At 54.6% G+C, this 25,886-nt stretch overlaps 1 protein-coding gene across 1 annotated transcript in view; it reads left to right on the forward strand.

The window, feature by feature from the left end:
- The window catches only part of PREX1 (phosphatidylinositol-3,4,5-trisphosphate dependent Rac exchange factor 1), a 175,804-nt gene that overhangs the window by 116,849 nt on the left and 33,069 nt on the right, over positions 1–25,886 (forward strand). The window contains exons 11-17 of the mRNA XM_032387778.1: positions 6,038–6,138; positions 7,412–7,515; positions 7,695–7,744; positions 9,831–9,906; positions 18,835–18,907; positions 23,491–23,633; positions 25,313–25,405. Of these exons, the coding sequence (XP_032243669.1) occupies positions 6,038–6,138; positions 7,412–7,515; positions 7,695–7,744; positions 9,831–9,906; positions 18,835–18,907; positions 23,491–23,633; positions 25,313–25,405 (640 nt within the window). The remainder of the gene's footprint in view (positions 1–6,037; positions 6,139–7,411; positions 7,516–7,694; positions 7,745–9,830; positions 9,907–18,834; positions 18,908–23,490; positions 23,634–25,312; positions 25,406–25,886) is intronic.

Here is a 25,886-nt window from a genome sequence, read left to right on the forward strand (position 1 = left end):
GCCCTTGAGATTCTTAGACACCCGGACAGAGATGTTGACTCGTTAGTTGGATGTAGATCTTAACTTGGGGAGAAAAGACTGGGTTGAAGGAGTAAATGCAGGGCATGTGGGCATTTTTATTTATTTATTTTTTAAGATTTTACTCATTTATTTGAGAGACAGCATGAGCTCGGGGGAGGGGCGGAGGCAGAGGGAGAAGCAGGCTCCCTGCAGAGTGGGGGAGCCTGGCGCGGGCCTTGATCCTAGGACCTCAAGATCATGACCTGAGCCAAAGGCAAATGCTTAACCGACTGAGCCACCCAGGTGCCATCAAAACATTTTGATGGTTTTTAAAGCCATGGGACTGAACTCTGCAAGGGGACACGCAGGGAGAGTCGAGGCAGGTACTGGGCCTTGGGGCCGCCAGCGTCTGGAGGAAGGAGCCTAAGAGGGGGCGGGCAGAGAGGTAGGAGGCACTCAGGGCACGTGTGGCATCCTGGAAGCCAGGTGAAGAAGATGCAGAGATGCGGCGCAGCGGCAGCTAGGTTTGGATGCGCTAAGGTCGAAATGCCCGGGGACATTCAAGTGCCAATGTTGGACAGGCCTTTGGAGACCAAGTGTGGAGCTGGGGCAGAGCTCATTGGTCACGGCCTGAGGCTTGTGGTGGAATGGGCAGCAGGCAGGAGATTTTGGGGGGTGGTTGGTCTCCTGAGGGGTGGCCAAGGGCTGCCCTGGACGGGCTGCCCTGTTGTCCCCAGGGGTCAGCAACCCCAGCCGTGAGCTCCCTGGAAAGGTGTGTGGAGAGAAGAGTCTGGGCCCCAGACCTCTGGGAATTGGGCAAGGGGCAGCTTGGCTCATTTCCATCAGCTGGTCTTTAATTCCTGGGCAGAAAGGAGGTTTTTCTCTCGGGAAGGGCTTGCTTCCGGCCCCCCGGGTCAGACGACCTCTCCACCTCCTGCCAAGCCCCTTGGGGAGCTCAGTCCAGCCGGATGGGATAACCTGCCTGTGATTAGAGCTTCAGCGGAGTGTTCTGTCTCCTCAGGAAGGATTAGGGAGATTTCTTTTACTGCCCGTTTGAAACAGGGCCAGGATTGAAGCTTGTTTTATAATCACCGGGGCCTTAAGGACCAGACTTCCTGCAGAAGATTGTTCTAATAAAGCTCTTCTCCCCACATAGCTCTGCTCTGTGCGCAGCCCCAGGGCTCGAGACCTTCCTCCTTCCCCTCCAGGGCTCAGCTTCCAAGTCTCCTGCAGGAGCATCCTCGGTCCCTTTGGGTGGAAGGAACCTATAGCCACCAAGACATAATTATCAACCCTTTCTCTGCTCCAGGCACTGGCAGACGGCTGTGCCTTTTAACCCACATACAACACTGTGAGTCAGGTCACTGCCATTATCCCCATTTTAAGGGTAAGAGAATTGAGGTACAGAGAGAGAAGAGGTCCTGTACAAGGTCACAGAGCCACAAGTGGGGGACTGGGATTTGGATCCAGGACTCTCTCCCACCATACTCTGCTGCATGTATCCATTTATATCTTTGTTCAGCACATTTCATTTTTCCTTGGTAGTTCCTTTCTCCATATCCATCTGCACTGCTAGAGGGGGAATCTATGAATACAGAATGTGTCTGATTTATCTTTATAACTTTTGAGGGTTGGGCTTTGAGTCAGACTTGGGTGCAAGCCCTGGTTCCCCCACCTTCTAGCTGTGTGATTGTGGGCAAGTTTCTTAACCTCTCTGAACTTCAGTAAATGACCAGTTAATAAGAAATAATAAAATATGCCTCACAGGATTGTCAAAGGCTTCAGTGAGAAGCTTGAACCCAGTGACATGCTGAGCCCAGTGCTGGCCAGAGTGACAGAAATGTGGAGTAGCCTGTTTCTGCTGTGCTCAGATAACTCGCAAAGAAAATCAAAGAATAAAATCTGGGTATTTGTGTGGAGGCATCATGGGAGAAACAGGGCATTGGGCAGACAGAATCGACTCATTCATGCATCTGTGCTGTTCATTCAGTGTTTACTGAGCCCTTACTGTGCCAGCAGGAACAGGACAGATGAACCCCTATCCTCATGGAGAGAACTGTCCAGTGGGGAGCCAGAAAATAGACAAGTAGAAAAACATCAGCACAGAGGGGATTTCAGCCAATCGACGGATATTGCAAGAAGTGAGTTAGGTTGATATTAAGGAGGTGAGGAAATGGGGTGATGTTTCAGCCCGGGTGGTCAGGAAGAGCCTCTCAGGGGAGGAGACGTTTTAACCAAGCTCTAGACGATAAGCAAGAGCCAGTCATGGGACGATCCGGGGGAACAGCATTCCTGGCAGAGGGAACAGCAGGTGTGAGAGCCCCACGGCTGGAATGAGCCTTGAGTAAGTAATTAAGGAACAGCCAGGCCAGTGTGGCTAGAGCGAGGGAGTGGCCAAGGAGTGGGAGATGAGGCTGCAGGTGCTGGCAGGGGCCATATTGGGCAGGTAAGGGGGATCGGGGGCTCAGGTTTTATTCTGGGTGCTCTGGGAAGCCATTCCGAGTCTTAAGCAGAAGAGTGGGATGAGGATGAGCTCATCACACCGGCTCTGGATGGAGGAACTGTCAGAGCTATAGAACTCAGGGGACGAGTGTAATGGTGTGACTGGCAGGGGCAGTCAGGGAAGGCTTCCTGGAAGGAGAATGCCTTTGGTTTCCCCCTTGCTGCCAGAGGTTAGATGTCATTCACTGGTGTCTGCTGTTGTAGAAGCTCTGAGGTGGAAGGGGCCTCATTGTCTCACCCACCTGCATGCACAGGTGCCGGGTATCTGTGGGTAAGAGCCGATCAGTCATGGTTTGTCAGACATTGCTGCAGGAAGCTTCTACAGGAATTCTTCAGGAAGCAACTTCAGGCAGTGGAGTTACAGGGACGAATATAAAACCTCCAGTCCTACCCTCATGGAGGAGACAGGTGAGAACAAGGGGACTGCCGTACTGGCTGGTGAGTGGTACACTGAGCCTCTGCTCAGGGGACTGTCCCAGGGAGATGGCAAAGACACACCTGTGTGTCCCCTGTGCCTAGCATTGGGCTTGACACGTGGTAGTGGTTCTGGGGGTCAGGAAGGAAGGAGGGCTGAAGCCGGGCGCATGTGAACTCAACTAGTGCCCCATTGCCTGAATCCCAGACTTCCTCCCCACCAGCCTCGGCTGACCTTCTCTCTGTGTCCCCAGCTCAGTGCTCCGAGTTACATCTCTCTGAAAGGCTGGATCTTGCCGCTCTTTGTACCCAAGGCTGGCAGATTGCTGGTTTCCTTACCTGACTTCTCACTCAGCGCCTTTGTATGTGCTGATCCCCCTGACTACAACACCCTTCCTTGCCCCTCAGTGGAGGCAAACGGTGCCCCACTGACCTAGTGCAGTTCACGCGTGTGTTTTATGTGGGCCACATGGTGCTTTCAGGAAATTTTGGATTATATATCAACATGTAACAGTTGGGAGATTTCCCAGGAAATGCCGAATTTCCGGCTTCTCTTGGAAAGTAAGATGCTTTGGTCTTCCCATGTGGCCGCTGTCAGCTGTACGGAGGGGTGGCTCGCGTCTTCAGGAGCTCCAGTCCTGGCTGGTTCCACAGAGCCTCAGCCCGGCCCCGCCTCCTCCTCCTTTTTTTTGAGAGAGAGAGAGAGAGAGAGAGAGAGTGAGCGAGCACCAGCAAATGCGGGGAGGAGCAGAGGGAGAGGGAGAGAGAATCTTAAGCAGGTTCCATGCCCAGCACAGATCCCGACACGGGGTTCGATCTCACAACCCTGAGATCATGACCTGAGCCAAAATCAAGAGTCGGACGCTTCACCGACTGAGCCACTCTGGCACCTCCAGCCTGGCCCCTTGTGTTCATTTACAAGAGCTCGAGGTCCCTGCGTTAGAGATGAATTTTATCTGTTTTTGCATGCTGGGTTCCAGTTTGAGAGTTGATACGATGTGAAGGTTTACCTGCTGCTGAATTCAGAAGGCCCCAGAGTGAAGTACTTGTCAGAACAACCATACTGAGGCCCAGAGGGGCACAGCGTCTTGCCCAAATTTGCCCAGCGAGCTATGAACCTTCCCTGTTGCTCTAAAAGGGGTAAGACCCAGCTTGGGGCAGAAACCTGGGTCACAGTTGCTCTTCTCCGGGCTGCCTTCCTCCGCCCTAGCAGAACACACTGGGTCACTGCCTGCCCCCCGTCTGGCCACAGGGCCGCTGGTCGGTGCCAGAGGCGGCCCCTGATGGGACAGCTGGTGGGCAGCCGGGTGCCGAGTCTCCAGCTTCCGAGAGTGGGCGCTCAACATCTGTTCACCTCCCTCAGCTGCTGGCAACTTTCTCCTGTCTCTGATTTTTGGGACTTGAGAATAAAACTGGGGGTGGAGGACCTAGAACAATCTCTTCCCCCAACCTGGGGCTCCCACCCCACAAAATAGATCCATTTCTTCTGTGTTCCCCCCCACCACCGTTGGCCTGCATCCGGGGCTCTCTGAATGCCTCAGCATGCACCACTACCTACACACAGGCAGGCTTTGCTCAGCCAAACACTGGGAAGCTAAAAATAGTCCTGCCCCCTCTGGCCCTGTAATTGGAGGCGGGACAGCTGGTTTCGATAAGCGGGAGAGCTCTGTGCTCTGGCCCGCTGCCGCCTGCTTTCATTGAACACAGATTGCCTCGGTGGCAACAGCCCCATTGCCAGCTCTCCCTTTTCCTGCTGGCTTGGAGTGGGTTGCACTCTGCGCTGAGCCTGGGGGCGCCTCCAAGAGCAGGGACCTGGGGTCTGGCTGAGCCTCTTCCCCACTGGCTGGTCACGTTGGATCTGCCTGATTTCCTCGGGCTCGTGAGCCCTTCTTTCTCCCAGAGACCTTCCTGCCGACCCTAGAACATTCCTTCTTGTTTGATGGTTCATTCCTTCAGGTGTTCAAGAAATGATTATTGAGGCCTACTGTGCTTTAGACCCTCCTGTAGGTGCCTGGGGGTGGGGCTGTGAATAAGGTCGACAAAAATCCCTGTCAGCGCGGAGAGGACTTTCTGGTGGGGCAGATGGCTGATAAACACATACATAATTCTGTAGCAGGACAGTTCCAGACAAGGATAAGTGCTCAAAAGGAAGCAAAACCGAGAGATGTGAGGATTGTGTGGAGCTGCTTTTGGTGAGAAGGGAGGATTTAACATGAGGAGCTAGGGGAGAGCGTTTCCAGGCAGAGGGAACAGCAAGTGCAAAGGCCCCGAGGTAGGTAGGAGTCTGATCTTTTTCAAGAAGCAGAAGATGGTGGGTGTGGCTGAAACATAAGAAGTGAAAGGTATAGGAGATGAGATCCGTGAGGACGGCGGTTCATGTGGGGCATTGTCATCATGGGCAGAGTTTGGATCTTTTTCTGAGGGCAAGGGGGAAGCCCACTAGAGAGTTTGACTAGGAGAATGACATGATCTGATCACCATGAGCTCTCTTGACTCTCCACAGTCATCTTTCTGGGCTCTTATTTCTTCCTGCCTGCTTGTTTCTTTGTTCCTTCTGCTCATCCGTCCATGTTGCCATCCATCATCCGTTTCCCACACCCATCTGCCCGGGTCTCTCTTCACTTAGTGTCTACCCATCCCCACCATGCTCCCCTCCACCCACTTGCCCACTGGTCTTTCCAGCTACCTACTCATTTGTTTATCAGGTCATCCATTCATCTACTCACTTCCTATTCATTTACTTCCTCACTCATGTGTCCATCCATCCATCCATCCATTCATCCATCCTCCCTTCTTCTCTCCTTCCCTCCCTCCCATCCATCCCATCCATGTACCCTTCTTCCTTCCCTCTTATCCATCCATCCATCCATCCATGCACCCATCCAGTGCACCTGAGTCGGGGCCTGGGGTTTGGTCACACCCACCCCTCTGCCATTGGTCCTGGGGAAAAGCACAAGGTCTCAGCACAACCCCCGGGGCTGTGGGCTCCCAAGCTTTGCTTTCCTGTGGGACGTTCTAACTCTTCTTCACAGGAGTGGGTGGGGCCAAGCCAGTTTAGTGCTGGGCCCTGTGTTCCCAAGACCGGGGAGGTTCTCTCAACTGCATCTTATGTTCCTGGCAGTGAGTTTGTTGCCTGGCTTCTGGAAATTGGTGAAATCAGCAAGACCGAAGAAGGAGTCAACTTGGGCCAGGCCCTGTTGGAGAACGGTATAATCCACCATGGTGAGTGGGGGCTGGGCCCGGGCAGGCCTGGGGTGGGGAGGCACAGGTCAGACCTCAGACCGGGCACAGTGTAGCCTCGGGAAGCGGATGCCCTTATAAATCTGCTCACAGGGCCGGAAAGCCCTGCACTCACCTGGGACACCAGCAAAGCAGGGACGCCTCGAGAAGTCCCTTCAAAAAGGGCAATAGCCATTGATGTTTTAGCCATTGAGCCAGTATTTATCAAGCGCCTGTTACGTGGCAGGCACCGCGCACACAGCAGAGAACAGGCCAGATGAAGACGCGTTCGCGGGCCGGTGTTCTAGTCAGAGCGGGAAGGTAATAAACCAAAGCAGTACAAGCAGTGTATCCAGGTGGCGATCAGTGCTGGGTCGGGGGAGAGAGAGCAAGGGGGTGGTGGGCAGTTTTGAATAGGGGTTGGAAGGCCTCTCTGAGAAGGTGTCCTGAGCGAGCGAGGGGCCGGGTAGCACTGGGGTTCTGGGCCGAGGGAACAGCAGGTGCAGAGTCCCCAGCAGGAGAGTGATCCCCGCGTCCTGGGAGCCGCCAGGCCAGTGTGGGCGCTGCCAGGAGACGTGGTGGGCGGGCACGGGGCGGGGCCTAGTGTGGAGGGGGTGGGGTCCGGGACCTCCCCAGGGATCGTGGGGTCTTCGGCTTTTGCCGGGAGCGAGATGGGAAGCTGCTGCCGAGTGCCGAGGGGACGGAAGGCCTGCTGAGACTCAGACTTGCACGGGATCCCTCTGGCCGCCACGTGGGCAGCTGCCCACCGAGGGGCCGCGATGTTCCAGGCGGGAGATGACAGTGGCTTGGAGCAGGGTGGGGTGTGGAGTCAGACTGTGAATGTTTTGAAGGCAGAGCCTCCGGGATCTGCTAATGGGCCCACGGTGGGGAGGGACGGAAAGCAGCAGCAAGGGCGCCCCAAGGCCATCGTATAGAGAGGGTTTCATAAATCCTGGTTGTGTGGTCTCACACCCCGGCACACCCCAACACATGCTTTGGCGACCTAGCACCGAGGAGGTGCTGGGCCAGATGGGTCCCCAGGCAGGCTGGGTCAGGGCATTTCTGGGCCTCGCGCGAGACCTGCAGGTGCCCCGGTCCCAAGTGGCAGGGCTCAGCGGGGCCCCAAGCGGAGGAGGGGGACCTGGTGTCCGCAGAGGAGTGAGGGCAGAGGGGTTTGGCAAAATTGCTTGTGGCCCAGAGCCTGGTCGAGTGCAGGGTGATGATGGGCGGGGGTGGGTGGTGGGCCCAGCCTCACTGGCCCCCTGGGTCCCTCCAGTGTCTGACAAGCACCAGTTCAAGAACGAGCAGGTGATGTACCGCTTCCGTTATGATGATGGCACCTACAAGGCCCGGAGTGAGCTGGAGGACATCATGTCTAAGGTAGGGACGCCGCCCGACCCCACGGCCACTGCAGAGCAGGCCTGCACCCCAGTGGCCTGTGCTCTTCGCCCTCCGCCACCTCCCTGCTCTGTCCCGGGAGCCATCTCTCCCAGCAGCCCGGATTTGGAGGCTCCTGAAGGATGTGGCCTGACCCCAGACTCCCCCTCTTTCTCTTCCAGGGTGTGAGGCTTTACTGCCGCCTCCACAGCCTCTACACCCCCGTGATCAAGTAAGTTACTCTTTCCCCGCTCCAGTTTCACCTCTGCCTCTTTTCAGCTGTGTGGCCTTGGGCTGGTAACTTAACCTCTCTGAGCCCCAGTTGCCTTCTCCATCAAATGGGGCTAATAATCACATCTACCTTCCATGTTTGTCCTTAGGGTTAAGTGAGTCAATCTGTGGGAGACTCTGCAGGGTGGTGGTGAAAAGGTATCCATTCTGGAGCCAGTTTGAGTCTCAGCTGCTAGTTACCAGCTGCGTGGCTTTGGGCAGAGTTACTTAGCCTCCTGGTGCCTCAACATTTTCCTCTGTGGAATGGGGATGATGATAATAAGATCCACCTTAGGGCCTTTGTGCTTGCTGTTCTCTCTACCTGGAATGCTCTTCCCGTACCTCTCTGCATCCCTTACCTTTATTCCCGTACCTCTCTGCATATTTACTCCCTTACCTTTATTCCCGTACCTCTCTGCATATTTACTTCCTTCAAATGTCTCCAAATCAGAGGGACCTTCCCTGCCCACCTGTCTAAAGCATCTCCATCTGGTATGCACTATCCTCCTTACTTCACTTCGGCTTTCTTCTTCTTCTTTTTTTTTTTTTTTTTAAAGATTTTATTTATTTATTTGAGACAGAATGAGAGAGAGAGAGAGAGAGCACATGAGAGAGGGGAGGGTCAGAGGGAGAAGCAGGCTCCCCGCCGAGCAGGGAGCCCGATGCGGGACTCGATCCAGGGACTCCAGGATCATGACCTGAGCCGAAGGCAGTCGCTTAACCAACTGAGCCACCCAGGCGCCCACTTCGGCTTTCTTCTTAAAACTTGTTAGTGGTTGACATACTACGTATTTATTTTTTATTGATATGCTGTCTTTCTTCCCCACTGAACTGTAAACTCACCAAGGGCAGGGATTTTGCTCGCTGCTATGTCCCCAGACCCTTGGCCAGCACCTAGAGCGGTGCTGTCCTATAGCCCTTTCTACACTGATGGCCGTGCTCTTTGTCTGTGGGGTCAAGGACAGTAGCCGTGAGTCATGTGTGGCTTTCAAGCCTTTGAGATGGAGGAATGTGATTTTAAGTTTGATTTAATATTCACTGATGGAAAAATGGGTACATATTGGAGAGCGCAGGGCAGAGTAGCCCTCAGTGAGTGTTTGTCACGTGAATGTTGAAAGGTAACCTCTTTGACCTCTGATTCTTCATCTGTGAAATGGGCATAAGAATAGCTCACGCCTCTTGGGTTGCTATGAGGATTAAATTTGAATGATGCCTGGCACATAGCAAGGGCTGTACAAATGCCAGCCATTGGTTATCTTCTTTATTATTGAAGCTCATGGTTGTGGATGAAGGGACAGAGAGGGTGACCTAATTCTTACCAGCTGCAGATTCCTCTGTCCCTTGTCCTGACAGCTCTTGCCCACTCTTTTTTTTTTTTTTTTTAAAGATTTTATTTATTTATTTGACAGAGAGAGACACAGAGAGAGAGGGAACACAAGCAGGGGGAGTGGGAGAGGGAGAAGCAGGCTTCCCGCGGAGCAGGGAGCCCGATGCGGGGCTCGATCCCTGGACCCTGGGATTGTGACCTGAGCCGAAGGCAGACGCTTAACGACTGAGCCACCCAGGCGCCCCACTCTTGTCCATTCTTAGAGGAGTGGAGGGGGTTCCAGCATTTGCTGGCCTCGTCGGGGGTCAGGCCCTGGGAACCCCTCGCATCTGTAGACCTGCCTCTGCCTTCTCAGTCTGGCCCGGCCCTCGAGAGAAGGACCGCCTGGTCAGCCCGCAGAGAAGGAAGTGGCAGGGGCCAGCACTTAGTGCGCACATGGCCTGCCCGGCTCCCCAGTTCCGAAAAGTCTGAGAGAAGAAACTCCCCAGCCAGACTTGATCATCAGCCTCAGCACGGCTGGCCACATAAACTCCTGTTTGCCAGCTTCCAAGCCTGAGAAATGGTTGCAGTCTGACTGCAAGGTTAGCGCGACCCTTTGTTCCAGGACTCGGGGAATTTAGATGCCGCCCGCGTCCGAGCATGTGCCTGGGGAGAGACCCGGGTCCCTGATTCCCACGCCTGTGCTCCCCGATGTGCTCACGTGCACTCCCTCCCCCCGCAGAGACCGCGATTACCACCTGAAGACGTACAAGTCCGTGCTGCCCGGGAGCAAGCTGGTGGATTGGCTGCTGGCTCAGGTGAGCTCTCCCCCGGCCGCGTCTGAGCAGCCTGCTCGTTCTGCCCGGCACCCAGGAGCTGACCGGGCTGTGGGCCTTGAAGTTTCTTTAAACAGTTTTTTCTCTAGTTTTTACTCGTGTAAAATACACGTCACACTTAACTGTTGTAAACACTGTTCAGCATGCAGTTCATGGCATGACATCCCCTGACATCGCTGGGCAGCCATCCCCACCCTTCCCCTCCAGAGCTCTTTTCATCTTGCAGAACCGAAACCCCATCAGCTGGTCAACACCAGCTCCCCACTCGCCCCTCCCTGCGGCCCCTCGCAACCTCACTTCTGCTTTCTGTCTCTAGGCCCTTGGCCGCGCCAGGTACCCTGCATGAGCGGGAATCACACAGCCTTTGTCCTTCTGTGGCTGGCTGATGGTGCTCAGCATCCTGTCCTCAGGGCCATCCATGTGGTGGCCTGGGTCAGAATTGCCTTCCTTTGCGAGGCTGAGTAGTAACAGTCCGTTGCATGGATCGCCCATGTTTTATTTATCTGTTATTTAATATTATCCGTCTATTAGTGTCTACTTAATGGATGCTTGGGTTGCTGCCACCTCGAGGCTTCCAGTTAAAACTGGGACAGTCCCGGGTGAGCTGGGACAAGTCGGTCTCATGCTAAAGCACCAGACCGGAGCCTCCACGGGGAGCTTGCCAAGTTATTCCTTTCAATAAGTTGCCAGGGGGCAGGGGCTGGGCAGAGGCTTGGGAAGTCCAAGCATCGGTTGGTTTTGCTACAGCTTCCTAAAGGTGTGTGCTCCCCTGCGATGCTGTGGAAACTTTTGGCAGCCTGCCTCCAATACTTCTTGGCTCCTGCTCCCAGGGTTCTTCCTCTGGGCCAGGCCCTGGCTGGGTTTTGTGCATTACCGCGTTGAGCCCTCCAACCCATTTATAGACAGGGGGACTGGGACCCAGAGAGACCAAGCACTTGGTTCAAGGGTACACAGCCCCGTAGTGGCAAAGCTGGGATTGGGATGGGCCTGTCTCACCCCGCTTGTACCTCGGTTCTGCGAACTTTTCAGGGAGCTCACAAGAATGTTCATTTGTAGTCTGTAAAAAGAATGTATTGGCTCCAGAGACGAGGAGACAACTGTGAAATCAAAATGGATAAATGTTTAAACGTTTACAGAGTGCAGCTTTATGTCAGCCTCCTTAATTGTTAAATTTAGCATTCATAAAAACCTCGTTCCATTTGAAAACAATTTGCTGGCGGGATTTTTCTCATGTCACACAATTCCTGATGATTGCCTAGAAATCGTAGCCAATCTGTAAAGTAAATGTTTCTTGGCGCCAAATAACTTCAAAAGCAGGTTTAGAAAAATCCTTGAAAAAAAATTTTGCAGGCCAAAACAGCATATTTAATGTAGGATGTGGGTGTATTTTAATATGTTTGCTGTGGTGTGGGATGCTAAGACCTGGGAGGTCTTGAAACAGCCCCGGATTTGAATTCAGTTTTGCACAGCTGGAAAGCACAGAGCGCTAATCAATGAACGACACTACCCTCCCCTTAGGATCCAGTGAAACCAGCCCGGAGCATGTTTTATTTATAGCCAGGCCGACGTGGGTCAGATCCCAGCTCTGTGTCTTCCTAGCGGATTTTGGACAAGCCTCTTAGCCTCTCTGTGCCTCACTTTCCACAAGTGAAGCTAAAACAGTACCCTCCCCGTTAGATTATTTTGAAGGTTCAGTGAGTTAATCATGTAAAGTTAATCATGTAAAGTGGCACCTGGCACAGAGTAATTGCTCAGTAAATGCGACTATTATTTTAATTCCTCATCTCCTGCACAAAGGATTCAAGGTGGCTCCAAATTACATGCAGTATGGAAGGCTGAAAAACCTGCAGAGGGGTTTGGGGGCGCAGGGACAGTAAGATCAGGAAACAGCCAGCTTGTGGCGGGGGGAGAGCTGATCCCCGGAGGCCCGTCTCCTGAGTGTGCTGCCGCAGGTGAGGGTGACACGGAGTGATTTCTTCTGTGGTTTAGGTTCTTCGCTTGGAGCCCAGACGTGCCTGGGTTCAGGCTCTCGGAAACGGCTGCTTCTCCCCACCTTGGCCCTTTCTGTGGCCTTGTGTTTCCTGAGCTCCACTGGTGTGTGTGGGTTTCAAAGCATGATGTGGACTCTGCCCTAAGTGGTGAATCTCAGGCCTGAGTTGGGAGTGAGGTGGGTCCCCGAGATGGTGAGACGCCAGTGGGTCTGAGAAATGTCTGGAGATGGGGCACACAGGATGCGCTGCTGTGGGGTCGGATGGAAAGCAAGGACGCGTCCTGGGGCCGTGGTGCCCTGGGAGGCAGGAAGTACCCTTTACAGTGATGAGAAGACAGCGGAGGAACCCCCGGGTGCCTGGGAAATCAAGAGTTCTCCTCTGGCGCGGGAAGGTGCTGCCTTTGGGGTGCCCGCTGGCCTTCCCAGTGGGTGGGTGGAGGACGGGGCAGCATCGGCATGCCTGGCGCTCCGGGGGCGTCTGCACTGCAGATGCTCTGTTCCTCGTCAGCTTCGGCAGTATTTAAATGAGCAGAGTCAGGAGAGGGTGTAGAGCAATTCAGCAAGAGGGCTTGTTAGCTCCTCCCTTTCTTTCTTTGAGCACCTACTGTGTACCAGGCACCGTTTTAGGTTCTGAGGACACAGCAGTGACTAAGACAAAAGTCCCTGCCCTCGTGGGTCTTGAATTCTGGTGAGGGCTGGGGAGGCAGTTGATAAATAAGAACAAGAAGTAAAATACATCTGTCCTATGTTAGCTGATGGTAGGTGCCAGCACGGTGCTTGGGGTAGAGCGTGCGGGAGCCGCGGGGCCGCATTTACCCTTCACATGGGTGGGGGTGGTGCAGTTTTCACAGGGGTCCGTGAAGGCTGTCTTGAGTAGGGACATTTGAACAGAGACCTAAGGAAGGTGGGGAGTGAGCTGAGGGGATGTGTGGGGTGCAGCCTTCTCTGGGGGGACAGCAAGTTGGAGGCTCCAAGTGGGGTGAGCTGAGGGCAGTGGGAGGTTTGACCAAGAGCTAGGGGTGCTGAGGAAAGCTGGTCTGTGGCCAGTCTCATGGCGTCTTGTGGGCTCTGGGGAGGGCTCGGGCCCCTTCAGGACTCTGAGCACAGAGGGGACAGCACTGACTTAGGTGGGATAAGATCCCTCTATGGAGAACAGGCTGTAGGGGGACGGGGTCGGCAGAAGGGAGCCTGGGGAGGAGGCAACTTCAGAACTCTAGGCAGGAAAACAGGGTGCCTGGGAACTGGGTGACTGTGGGGAAGGTGGGAGACATGGTCAGATTCTGGAGTTTTTGGAGGTAGACCTAACAGAGTTTGTTGATGGGTGGATAGGGTGTGGGAGGTGAGACACAGAGATGTGTCTCCAAGACCCCAAGGTGCTTGGCTTGAGGCTGAGCTGGGGAGACTCAGGACTGCATCCTGGAGCTCTCTGACAAGGAGGAGAACCAGCTCCCCGCCCGCCCCCCCCCTGGCCCCAAGCATCTCATCACAAGTGGAGGCAGAAGGATGGTGGAATGAAGGTGGCAGCTGACCGTCCATGTGCCTGTCACTTCGGCAGACCTGCCATAGCTTGGCCTGGTCTGAGGACACAGGGAAGCTAACTGGAGCTGACGCAGGAGGATGACTTCCATGAGATGGGCTGGAAGACAGCTGGTGTATGGCTCTGGGAAAGGGGCAGGAGGGTGTGCGTGTGGGCCGCTGTTGGGGAGAGGTTGGTGATGAGGATATGTCCTTGAGGACTGGTTATGGTGAGCTTTGATTTCAAGAGTTATTCCCCCCTTGTGACTTAGCACGGAATTCAAGAAGGAAATATATACTTGTGTAGCCTGGGAGGGTAATTTTGCTTTGAATGCATCTTCATTTTGAACTTCTAGATCATTCTGGTCCTTGGAACAAAATGTTCATTGAAACCCACTGGATCAGCTAGAAATGCTTTTGGCCACATATAATAGGGAAATTTGACTTACACAGTAAAGACCTTTTTCTCTCATGTAATTAGGCATCCCCAGTTCACGGTCCTAGAGCTCAACAATGCCGTTTACACCTGGGCTCTTCCCATCTTTCTGTTTTGCTATCTTCTTGCCAGTTGCCCTATAGTCATAAGATGGTTGCCATGGCTCCAGGCATCACATCTATGTAGACCTGTGGCCAAAGGCAGGCAACAGGAGTAGTTGGAGAGAGCTTTCTCGCTCTGTTTGCAGGAGGAAACTTCCCCCAGTCCCCTTCTTTCCCCAGTGGTCTTCCCCTTGAGTCTCATTGGCCAGATGGGTCCCACATGTACCCCTAAACCACTCCCTGGGGGACAAGGACAGGGATTGATGAGAGTGGCTTAGAATTTCTCAGAATTCATTCTTTGAGGCTGGGGGAGGGCCCCCCTACCCACTACTTGGACGAGTCAGAGTTACCTTTTTAACTCTGAGGGTAAGGGGGTGATTAGCCCTTCCGTAGACAAGCGGTGTTCTGTGTCTGTTCTGATCCTCTCTGTGCACTCTCTCATTTACTCCCCACAACAACCTGAGGAAAACGCAGTTATTATTCCTGTCTTACTGATGAGGAAACTGAGGCCTCAGGACACACGGACATGTGGCATTCCTGTAAGATTGCGTGTGGGGGGCTGTCATGATGCCTTGACAGGAGTAAATAATAATAATAGTAGTACTAGCCCTCTGTGTTGATTACAGCCTACACTGTGGGGTCTGAGCAGGGAGCACCACTCAGGGGTGGCAGAGGCCTTGGAAAATGAAGGGCAGGGGCACCTGGGTGGCTCAGTCGGTTAAGCATCTGCCTTCAGCTCAAGTCATGATCCCGGGGTCCTGGGATCGAGTCCCGCGTTGGGCTCCCTGCTCGGTGGGGGTAGCCTGCTTCTCCCTCTGCCTCTTCCCTCTGCTTGTGCTCTCTGTCTCTGTCTCAGTCTCCCTCAAATAAATAAGTAAAATCTTAAAAAAAAAAAAAAAAAGAAAATGAAGGGCAAAATCTGGGAATAAAAAATAACAAGCGAGGAGGTGAAGCTCGGAGAGTTTAAGGGCTTGCCCACGGTCACAGCCAGGGCCCTGCAGGGATGTGAGCCTGGGGAACCAGGTCCAGAGTTTGCTTTCCACACTTCTCTGCTCCGTGGGTTTTGGTCTGTGCTGCCCGGGTTTGAGGATGCCCCAAGCAGCGGCCGTCAGATGGAGGGCAGCGGGTCGGTAAGCTAGGGGGCCGAGGGGGCAGGGACGGGCCAGGAGCCGGGAGGGGGAGGCACGGGGGTGCCGGCTCCTGTGCTGGCACCGCAGAAATGTGGCCGGAGTGCCCGCCACATTGACACCCCCCCTCCCCCGATCAGGCAGATGGTTTTCAGCACAGAGTGGCAGGGGGCCAGGCTGGTGGCTCGAGGCACCAGCAGAGGAAACAAAGCATCCATGGGGACATGACGGGAGCCCTGGCCCCAACCCGGCAACTAACCTGTCCTCTTAGAGCCTCCCCTTAGACCCTAACGTGCTGGTGGGGGGAAGGGTCTGGCGCTGAAAGGACTCCTTTCTCACGGTGTAACCTAGGGCAAGTGCAAGCCCACCTGTGCCCCGGTCTCTTTGTCTGTTAAATGGGATTAAGGAGAGTGACTGCCTCTGGGTTGACCCTCAAGACCGAGTGAGATCGTGCAGTGCCCGGCACGCTGCGGGTGAGTGAGAGGCATCCTTGGACGTTGTCCTGGGGTTTCCCAAGTCACGGGCAAGGAGCCTTCTGCAGCCCTGTGTCTGTTACCCCCTGGAGTGTTCCATCGCCCGGCCCAGCTCGGTCTCTGCCGCTGGCATCCCAGGTGCTTCTCGATAGAGATGTGTTGTGGCTCCCTGAGTGCTAGATGCCGTGGGGAGATGGGTAGCCTTGACGGGCACCACTTCTGCCCACGTGGAGCTGATGTTCTAGTGAGAAACGGACCTTAAACCATACTCACTTATCTGGAGGAACCCAAGGACAGGTAATAGTTGGTGCTGATTCTCCTGAGAGCAGTGGCGCGAAGGGGTGAGTTTGTTTCAGACCGTGACAGGTGCAGCACTGCTATCCTACAAGGTCATGAATGTAACGGGATGAACATTGGCTGAGAGGATGCACAGGGGTGAGGGGTGGGGGACTACTTTAGGGTGTCCTCTGAGGAGCTGATTTGGGCACTGAGACCTAAAAAGCCAGGACAGGGCATTCCAGGGGGAGAAAGAGCAAGTGCAAAGGCCCTGAGGTGGGGGCACGTGGTTTGTGGAAGGACTGGCAAGGAGGCCAGTGTGGCTGGAGCCCCAGCACGGGGGCTAGCAGGCGGGTGGGGGAGACAAGGGGAGCGTGGTGATGCAGTGGCACAGGGCTGTGTGTGCCCATGGCTTCCTCCGGGAGGGGGGAAAACGGTGATCTGAGGTTTTCCCACAACTTGGCGGGATGTGGGGTAGGGGGCTTACTTTTCAGGTGTCCAGGGTCGGCGTATTCCACGGTTAACTTGAGAATCCTGCTGTTGTTCTAACTTTAGGAACCTCCCTGTGGGTCACCCCAGGGCCCTGTGGGCAGGGGGGCAGGGATGGGCTGGGAGCCCGGACTGTGAGTGCCTCAGAAAGCCAGGTGGGCTCCAGACGCTTGCCGCGGCCTCCCAGGCTGCAGAGCGGGGGCCTGCTCGCCACCTGGGCCCCAGCTGTGCCTCCCCTGCTGTCCCCGCGCAGCTGGAGGGTGGCCACTCCGGATGCAGCCTCTCTCATGGACGGCCACCTCCCCTGGCGGGGCTCTGTGCTCACAGCCCTCTGGCCGCTGGCCTGGGGTCCTACAGGAGAGATTTGTCTTCCTTGAGTCGGCCGATGCGTGAAATCCCGAGGCCAGTGGCTGTGCCAGGCCCCGTGCTCTGAGTCTCAGCCGCAGCCTCGGCGGGCTGAGTCCTGCAGCCCCTTGGCATCTGTTTCTCCTTTAGCTGGGCAGTTCCCTCCCTGGCCCCTCGGCTGCTGGCGGAGGGGCTGGGGGACAGTCGAGGCGACTGCCTGTCAAAACAGCTTCTCACTTTGGGAGTCCTTTAAATGAGGCTGTCGGGCCCTGTGGCCATCTGAGTGTAGTTGAAGCTCACTGACCTGTGGCCACAAGCTCCTGCAGGAGTTGGCCCCTGCTGACAGCACCTTTCTTCAATCGCCAGATATTTATTGAGTACCTGCTGTATGCCAGGCCTGAGTTCTAAGCCCTTGGGATTCCGCGGGGAGCACAGCAGATCAAACTCCTTGTCCTGATGGGGCTCACTCACCCTCTCCCTGGTGGCCAGGCTGCCTTTTTGTGCCGCAGGCTTCATTCAACCCCCGGACCTTTGTCCGTGCTGTTTTCTCTGCCTGTCACCCAGCTGCTCCCCCCACCCCCCGCCCCCAACCGCACCACACAGCTCACATGAATTCCCTGATGAACTGAGATTGTTGGGTTTGCAAGAACCAGAAACAGATTCTGGCTAACTTAAGGGGGGGCGTGGAAGAAGACAGCTCATAGAAGGGTAAAGGGCACCCACAGAGTAAGGGGGAGACCCAGGAGCCTGCCTTAGAAAGAACTGGCACCAGGAGATGCCCAGCTTCTTGGGAGCGGTAGCTGAGGGCCCCGTCTTCAGGGCACTGCTCTCGGGGAGAACCACACCAGCTGTCCCTTGTCCTCGGGTTCCTCCTCCTCCAGGTCATGTTCCTGGGTCAGGGAGCATCACTGTAGCTTTGCATGGATCATGTGTCCTCAACCTGGCCTGGGCTGGGGAGTGGCTTGGTGGTGGCGGTGAAAAACTCTGAGGGGCTGTCCCACCAAGATGACATTCCACATGGGAGAGTCGGCCCCAAAGGTGGGCCCAGTAGGCTACCACCTTTCATACTTCAGTTTTGGGTTGGATGTCACTTCCTTTGAAAAGCCCTAAGACAAACCAGACTTCAGTTGTACTAGTTAGGAGTGTGTTCATTTGCAAGAACAGAAAACTCAACTAAACAGGAGCCCAAGCAGATAATCGTGCCCATACAGTCATGCTGCGTGTCAAGAACCTTCCATCCTTCACTCTGCTGTCATCAGCATTGTCTGCCACCTTGGTCACTGGGTAGCCCCTTAGCCCTACATATATCATTTCCTCGTGTGACTTTGTCCTCAGTAGGGGGGTGTGGTACTGCTTTTCCTTTTTATCAGGGAGGAAGGTATTTTCCAGAATCCCCTGGTAGACTTCTCCAGGTGTCTCACTGACTATAGCTAGGTCAGTTAGGATTCGGACTTCATTGCTAGTATCAAAGACCCAGCTACAGAGGCTGATACACATTAGGGGTTGATTTTCCTTTGCTGTGAGACAAGCCTAGAGGTGGGTGGTCTAGAGCTGCTAGGGCAGCCTCATGAGACCTTTGGGGGACCACACTTTCTCTCTCTTCCTGCTCTGCCATCCTTAGCATGTTTTGATCCTGGGTCATACTGTGGTCTAGGATGACTGCAGGAGCTCCAGCCATCACATCTTTGTTCCAAGGAGGAGGAAGAAAAAAAGAAGGGCCAGGGACAAAGCGTTTTTCCAGAGCTCCCTACCAGTGATTTCTGCTTATATCTCATTGGCCACCTCTAGCTGCAAGGGAGCTGGGTTTTGTGATCCTCTAGATGGATGCCTCCCCATCTTCATTACTGGTGTGGTATTGGGGAAAGGGTTATTGCTAGGCAACCAACAATATTTGCCACATAAAATCTCCATTTCTCCTTTGTGGTGTTTATAGCACGATACGCAATGGACTTATCCCAACTACTATTAATTTTCTTGTTTGGGGTTTATTCATAATAGTCATGGGCATGTTTGGTCAGTACTACAGTCCATAAAGCAGACACAGACCCCTGCTCCCGTAGAGCCTCCGTTCTAGGGGTGATGGTGGGCTTTGCGCAGCCTCGCTCAGCCCCTCCAGGGTTGGTTCCCCTAACACCCTCCCCTTCTTGTTCCGTTCCAGGGTGACTGCCAGACGCGGGAAGAGGCGGTGGCACTTGGCGTGGGCCTGTGTAACAATGGCTTCATGCACCACGGTAACCTGCCCCTTCCCTTCAGGCCAGCCTCCTGGGGGGGGGGGGGGCTGTCCCGGAACAGAAGAGCTAGGGGGGACCCCGGGGCCCGGGGGCTTTTTGGGGGGGGGGGGGGGGGGGGGAACTGAGGCCCAGAGAGAGCAAATGGTGGGCTGCAGGCTGCTCAGCCTGCCCCTGGGGGAGCCCAGGCTAGATGCCGGGTCTTGGGCCTGTAGACCCAAGCGGGGGGTTTGGGGTGGCTCAGGAATTCCCCCCCCACGCCCCTCCCACTTCTGCACTGGTGGCAACATCACCTCAGGGGTTCAGTAGGGACCAAGATGGCTGGTAATGCTTGGCTGGAAAACTGGACTGGATTTGAGGTCAAATCTGTGGACTTCCTGGGCCCTTCTCCTGGATGGGATGTGACCTCCAGGTGGGCGGTGAGGCTGGATCATGCAGGCCTGGCCCACGGGCTTCCACGGGGAGGAGAGAAGAGGGGTCTGTGGGGACAGAGGACGGGCAGGTTGTGAGTGAGAGAGGAAGGGAGCCGGGCAGGGACGTTCGCACTGCTTTTCCCGGCCTGACCCCTTAGGTCACTCTCCTTCCCACTGGAGAAGCATGGAGGAGGGGTTGAGAGGTGGGCAGTCCTGAGATGATCCTGAGGTGGGAAGGTGGACCGGAGGGAGAAACCGGTTCCACTGTCACCATTTCAAATTAAAATAGAAGTTAATGCTCTATGTGCCTGGCCTCCTCCTGAGCGCTCCCCATGTATTAATTAGTTTAATCCTGAAATGATCCTTTGATGTTGGTATTAATATCGTCCCTATTTATAAATGAGGAAATGGAAGCCCAGATAGTTAAGAGACCCGCTCAAGGTCACACAGCAAGTCGGAGCTGGGATTTGAACCCAGGCAGGCAGGCTTCGTGGGCCACACGCTTGGCCACTGAGCTCTGTGACCTTCCCACTTGCTGGCACTGGGGGAGCCCTGAGTCTCCTACCCTTTCAGCAGGACAGGTAGACTTAACTCCCACCAAGGAGCCTTTCTTCTCCTTTTAGAACATTCCCGAGGGCCTTGGCTCTTGCAGTTTCCCTGGCTTGGGGTACCCTACCTGCCTCACGCCCCCGACTTACTCAGTGTTTCTGTTTGGTTCACACCTCCCGAGGCCTCCCCAGACACCCCAGCCTAGTGGCTCCGCTCCTTCATCGTCCATGCTTAGCTCAGATTCACGCTTCTTCCTGGAGCTGTTCTCTCCCTGTCAGACTAATTCCACGCTTCCCTTGTGTCTTTGTTCATGCTGCTCTTCTCTAGCCCTTGCGTTCCTGGTGCGGGCACTGTGCTAGGCTCCGGGGAGAGCGGTGAACGAGGCAGACGAGAGTCCCGTCCTCGGGAGCTCACAGCCTAGTGTGCGCGCGTGTGTGCGTACGTGACTCAAGCAATGAAATAACTCCCATGTTCTGGAGCAGCGTGCGCATGTGAGGAGGACTTTGGCTTTAACTCCAGTGCGGTGGGAGTCCCGGCAGGGTTCTGAGCAGAGGAGGGCGGTGGAGGATGTCTGCGGGGGTGAGAGGGGAAGTCGAGAGCCCAGGGGAGGGTTGATGTGTGGGCCCTGGTGGTCCAGGGAAGGGGTGAGATTCTGGAAGGTCTTTTGGCCGTTCCTCCTTCCAGCTTCTGCTCTGTGCTCTAACTCAGAGGTCAGCGATCCCTCGCTGCAAAGGGCCAGATAGTAAATATTTTAGGCTTTGTAGGTCACAGGGTCTGTTACAGCTCAGCTCTGCCATCGATCGGAGCTTTAAAGCTGCTACAAGCAGTACTTAAATAAGTGGGCATGGCGGTGTGCCAATACAACTTTATTTAGAAACACAGGCAGTGGGCCATAGTTTTCTACCCCTGGTCTAGCTGCTGGGTTTGCTGTCCCTTCGACAGGATGAGAGCTGTGCCAGCAAGATGACAGGTCCCCAGGCACATCCCCTGCCTTGGAGCCGGCAGGCCTTGTTCCAGCCCTGACTCAGCTGACTCCCAGTAAGCCTCTGCCCCTCTCTGGGCCTCCGTTTTCTTATCTTTCCACTGGATCCCCTCCTCCTGTGAGCCCAGCATGCCCACGGCTCTGTGGGGTTAGGGGTGAGGACACACTCCCAGCTGCCTGTTTCGCCAGGACAGACAGGCAGGTCAGGCCCAGTCAGGGTCATTCCCGTCCATCAGCTCCTCTCACCAAAGTCCCTCATTCCCAGAAGCCACTCTCTTTCCCGCGGGGCCCTCTGACAGCTCCATCCTTCCCGCCAATCAGCTGGGCAGAACCTCTCATTTGTGGGTGAGAGTAATTAGGGGTCCACCCCAGCTGCTATTCTGGGAAGGCTGCTGGCTGAGGACATTCTGCAGGGGGGGGGGGGTGACTCCCAGGCAGCGCCAACACCCTCGGGGCCCCTCAGGGAGGGAAATTGCAGGGCGTGGCCCCTGCTCTCCTGTCCCTGCCACAACCTCAGAAATAAGCTAAAATGGGAAAGGGCCGAATCCCAGGGTTGTGGCTGCTGCAGGTTAGGGTGCAGAGTGGAGGGTGGAGGTGGGGCCCGGGAGTGCCTCGTGCGGCGTCTGACCTGAGCTCCCGGGCCCTGAAATGCCCCTTAGGGGAAACTGAGGCTCACCGTCTCATCCCCCACCCCTCTGGAAGTTGGTGCTGTTAGGATCCCCACAGACGAGCGGGCGGAGGCTCAGAGAGGCTAAGAAGACATGAAGTCGGGCCAGGGCTGGCAGGGGTTTGAACCTGGCCAGTGGCCTTGAGCGAAACCTACATCCATCGAGTGGTGGGACCTCACCTGGCTGAGCTTCTGGACTCTGGGATTCCCGCTGATTCCCCAAACATTTCAGCCAAGACACAACATCGTGCTTCATCCTCCCACTCCCAGAGACTGTCAGCCTCATGTTTATAGTGGAGGTGAAGCCAGCCGGCCCCCGGGGCCTGGCTCCCCAGGTCTGGGCAAAGCAGCAATTTGTGTGTCTGTTTTCTCCAAAGAGGTAGTAGGGGCGGCCGGAGGAAGGCATAAACAGCTCGATGTCCTGGGAAAGGAGGAGAAAGAAAGGATCGCCTCCTCCTGCTCTTCATGTAGTCACCAAATTGGTAGACAGCCTCTGTCTTCAGCCATGGTGGGGACATCTCGAACCTCAGGCAGCTGGCTTTCCTTCTTTCAGGGGTCCGCTGACTTCAGACCCTGCCTTCCCCACACCGAGCCTGGATTAGCCTCCTTGCTGTAATTCACCCCTGTCCGCATCTAGCAGGCCAGGCTGGGTGGTATGGTGAGAAGGAGGAGCCTGCCCGCTCTGTGACCTTGTGCAGCTTATTTAGCTTCTCTGGGCCTTAGTCTCCCTACCTGTAAAAGGGGTACAGCAAATCCTTCCTCATCTGAGGAGTAAACGAACCTAAGCTTGCATCCACAGTGTGTCCGGCACTGGTAGATACTTAGTTAAATTGTAATCCACAGGGACCAGATCACATGCTGGTTGTTACTGGTTATTTGTATTCATTTTCCTGCCTTCTAGAACAGAGGTCAGACAACTTCTCGTGTAAAGCCCCAAATAGTAAATATTTTTGGCTTTGTGGGCCTTACAGCCTTTTGCAGTTATTCAGCTCTGTCACTGTGGCATGAAAGCAGCTCCAGACAATAAGTAAATAAATGGATGTGGCTGTGTTTCAATAAAACTTTATTTATGAAAAGAGGTAGTGGGCTGGATCTGGCTTATAGGGTCTGAGTTTGCTAGTCCTCATTCTAAAGTGTCTCATCATGGTCTGTTTCTGATTATTAGTGAGGATGAACTCCTTTTCACCTACTTGCTGCCTGCTTGGGTTTCCCCATCTGGAAATTGCCTGTTCATATCCTTTGCCTATTTATCTGTTTCTCAGCTGCCTCTGGTTGATTTGTTGGAGTTTCTTTTATATTCTAGATATTTATTCCTTGTTGGTTTTAGACATTACAGTTATTTTTGAATCTGCCATTTGCCTATGGTCTTGTTATTGAACTGAAGCCCTTAATTTTATTATACTGCTTTTTTTGGGGGGGGGGGTCTTGTATGAAATCTTTTTCTGCCCTAGGACAAAGGTATTTTGCATTTTGTTTGGTGAGCTTTGGTTTCCCAGTTCATAGTTAGGTCTTAAACCATCAGGGGCTTATTGTGATACATGGTTTGAGGTAGGGATCCAATTTTATTTTTTTTCCCCAAGTGAGTCAGTTTTTCCCTACATCCTCTGCAGAATACTCCGCTTGATCATCAGTATCATATGCTAAGTTCCCATAAACACATGGTCCTCTTATGTGATTTCTGTTTTCTTCCACTGATTCTTTATCTATTTCTGCCATCATTCCACACTGTTTTTGTTACTGTGGCTTTGTAATATGTCTTTATAGCAGGTGGGGCAAGTTCAGACTTTTCAAGAGAAGTCGGAAAGCCAGACATCTATGCGAAGTATCCTAATCCGTTAGTGTTGGCCCATGATTCCCTTTAATAAAACACCATGCTCGCCAAAGCAGACTTGTCTAGGGGTTGGTTCCGGCCCGTGGTTGCCTGTTGGCAGGCGCTGCTGAGACTCCCCATGCAAGCCTGACGATGTGTTTGCAGTGCTGGAGAAGAGCGAGTTCAAGGATGAGTCCCAGTACTTCCGATTCCATGCAGATGAGGAGATGGAGGGGACCAGCTGCAAGAACAAACAGCTTCGCAACGACTTCAAGCTGGTGGAGAACATCCTGGCCAAGCGCCTGCTGGTAGGAGCAGCTCTGAAGTGCTATATCTGCCTTCCCAGGCCCAGCTGCAGCCCAGGAGCTGGGTGACCTGCCGATTATGTCTAGAGAAGTCGGGCTCAACTGGGAGCACCCGAGTATGGGAATTCCAGGGGGTGGCTGGCGACACTTCACGGGCCAAGAGTACCTTCTTTATGAAGAGATTGGGCTTGCTGGCTCCCTTTCCTCTCCTTTCCTTCTCCCCCCGCCCACCCCATGTCCCAGCTTAGTGTCGTGCAGAGACGTTGGCCCCCTGACATGGCTCATCCGGGATACCAAAGCCTTTGGTCTTCTGGTGGTGCCCTGTCCATGTGCAGTTGCTGTAAATACCCTTGCAGTTGAGGGAGAACATTTACCAGCCCGTTCAGCTATTTCTCCAACGTAGCCTTCCAAATCCTGTTTCTTTGCCTACCGATGACCAGCCGCCTCCATCTTCATGCCTGGTCCGCAGGAGGTGGCCGAGAGGGAGGCTCAGCAGGTTAGATCTCCTACAACAACCAGAGTTGGGGCTAATGTCTGACTCATATGAAGATGGCACCATTAACTTCTCTCCTGTGGTACTTACGGGGGTCCCATAAATATGGAGATCCCATTTCTCCCACTATAAAACCCACCAGTGCCTTCATCATGCTTGGGATGAATCCAGTTTCTCATCATGGTCTACAAGACTCTCCCTACCTCTCCAGCTTCATCTCCTGTGTTCTCCCCTCCCTCATCCTACCCCAGCCACTCTGATCTCCTTTCTTATCCTTGAGTACTATGGGCCTGACTCAGGGCCTTTGCACATGCTATGCCCTCTGCCCGGAACACTTTTTCCACTCTTCATGAAGTTCTGTTCCTCATTTCATTCAGGTCTCAGCTCAGGTAACTCCTCCTCCGGGACCCCTGCCACACCATGGTCTATCCCTTTAAGTGCTTTATTTTAATTCAGACTATATACACTCCCTGTATCACATTCTATATTTCTTTGCTCATTTGTTTGTAGTCTGCCTTCCCCACTAGATAGTCGGCTGCAGCAGGGCAGGAACTGTCTTGTCTTGTCCAACACTGTTTCCAGTGCCCAGTAAAGCACCTGGCTCATGTAATAGGCAGCAGCTCAGGAACTATTCGTTGAACAAATGAATGCATTTCTCGGTATTCCCCCCACCACTGAACCCCCAAACCTCCCAACCTGCTTGCCACCCTGCAGTGGGGAGGGACTGCTCCTCCCTAAACTCCTTTCCTGTCCCCAAGTTCTTGGTGGCTGGACACCTTTGGATCTGTTTTATTCATTAAGCCAGCAAATTCTTACTGAGCACGTACAGTTTGCCAGCAGATGGGGGACAGTGGTATATAACCGAGGAGACTTGGTGCTCAGGTTGGGAGGAGAAAGGGGAGGTTGGGAGGGGAAAGGGGAGATAGGCGGTGAAAAGCAAAAAGTTTGTGATCAGCACCAGCCTGAGGCACGAGCCAGGTGGTGTGTCTTCACTTGACGGGTACGTATTGAGCACCTACTGTGTACTGAGTGCTCTTTGTATTTAACTTCATCCTGCCGTGCACCCCTACTCCATGTAGGTCTGGGGCACAAGGAGCTGGTAGGATCATGGTCTCCTCGGGGCCAGGGTGGGGCTGGCTGCAGGCTCCCCTCCCCATCTCACTGGGTTTCTCCTGCCTTGGGCCCTCAGATCCTGCCCCAGGAGGAGGACTACGGCTTTGACATCGAGGAGAAGAACAAGGCCATAGTGGTGAAGTCGGTCCAGCGGGGCTCGCTGGCTGAGGTGAGGCCTCTCAGAGGGGCCACCTGCGATGTCCATGGTTCCTCCTTGCTCGTTGTCCTGTGGGGGCACACTCAGGCCAGAGCGGGCTCGCCTGCAGTCTCTGCAGGGAGCTGCGAGAGAGCCCCCTGCTCGGGGCTGTCCTCCCAGCGTGTGCGCCCCCGGCTCCCCTCATGGCCCCATGGGGAGGTGCAGGAGAAAAGCGGGTTTCTGAATCAGGTAGTTGAATAGGACAAGTTGGTGGCTGTGCCATGGACCTGACCTGTAGGCGAGGGAGGAGGGAGAGCCTGGGCAGGCCAAGGGTTCAGCCCTGGTCCTCCCAGCTGCCCCCAGGGCTGTGGAGGTGGGGGGGAGGCACCTGCTGCACCGTCTGGGCGCTCTGCCCGTGTCCTTGTAGTGGTTAGGGGGGCTTTGGGCTGCAGGGGGCCACGTGCTCGCCTCCCAGTGGCTGGAGCCATTACAGAGGTGGTTAGAAGAAGGGGGC

Source organism: Phoca vitulina, unplaced genomic scaffold (assembly GCF_004348235.1).
Source record: "Phoca vitulina isolate PV1807 unplaced genomic scaffold, GSC_HSeal_1.0 scaffold50, whole genome shotgun sequence".
Taxonomy (NCBI): Eukaryota; Metazoa; Chordata; class Mammalia; order Carnivora; family Phocidae; genus Phoca; species Phoca vitulina.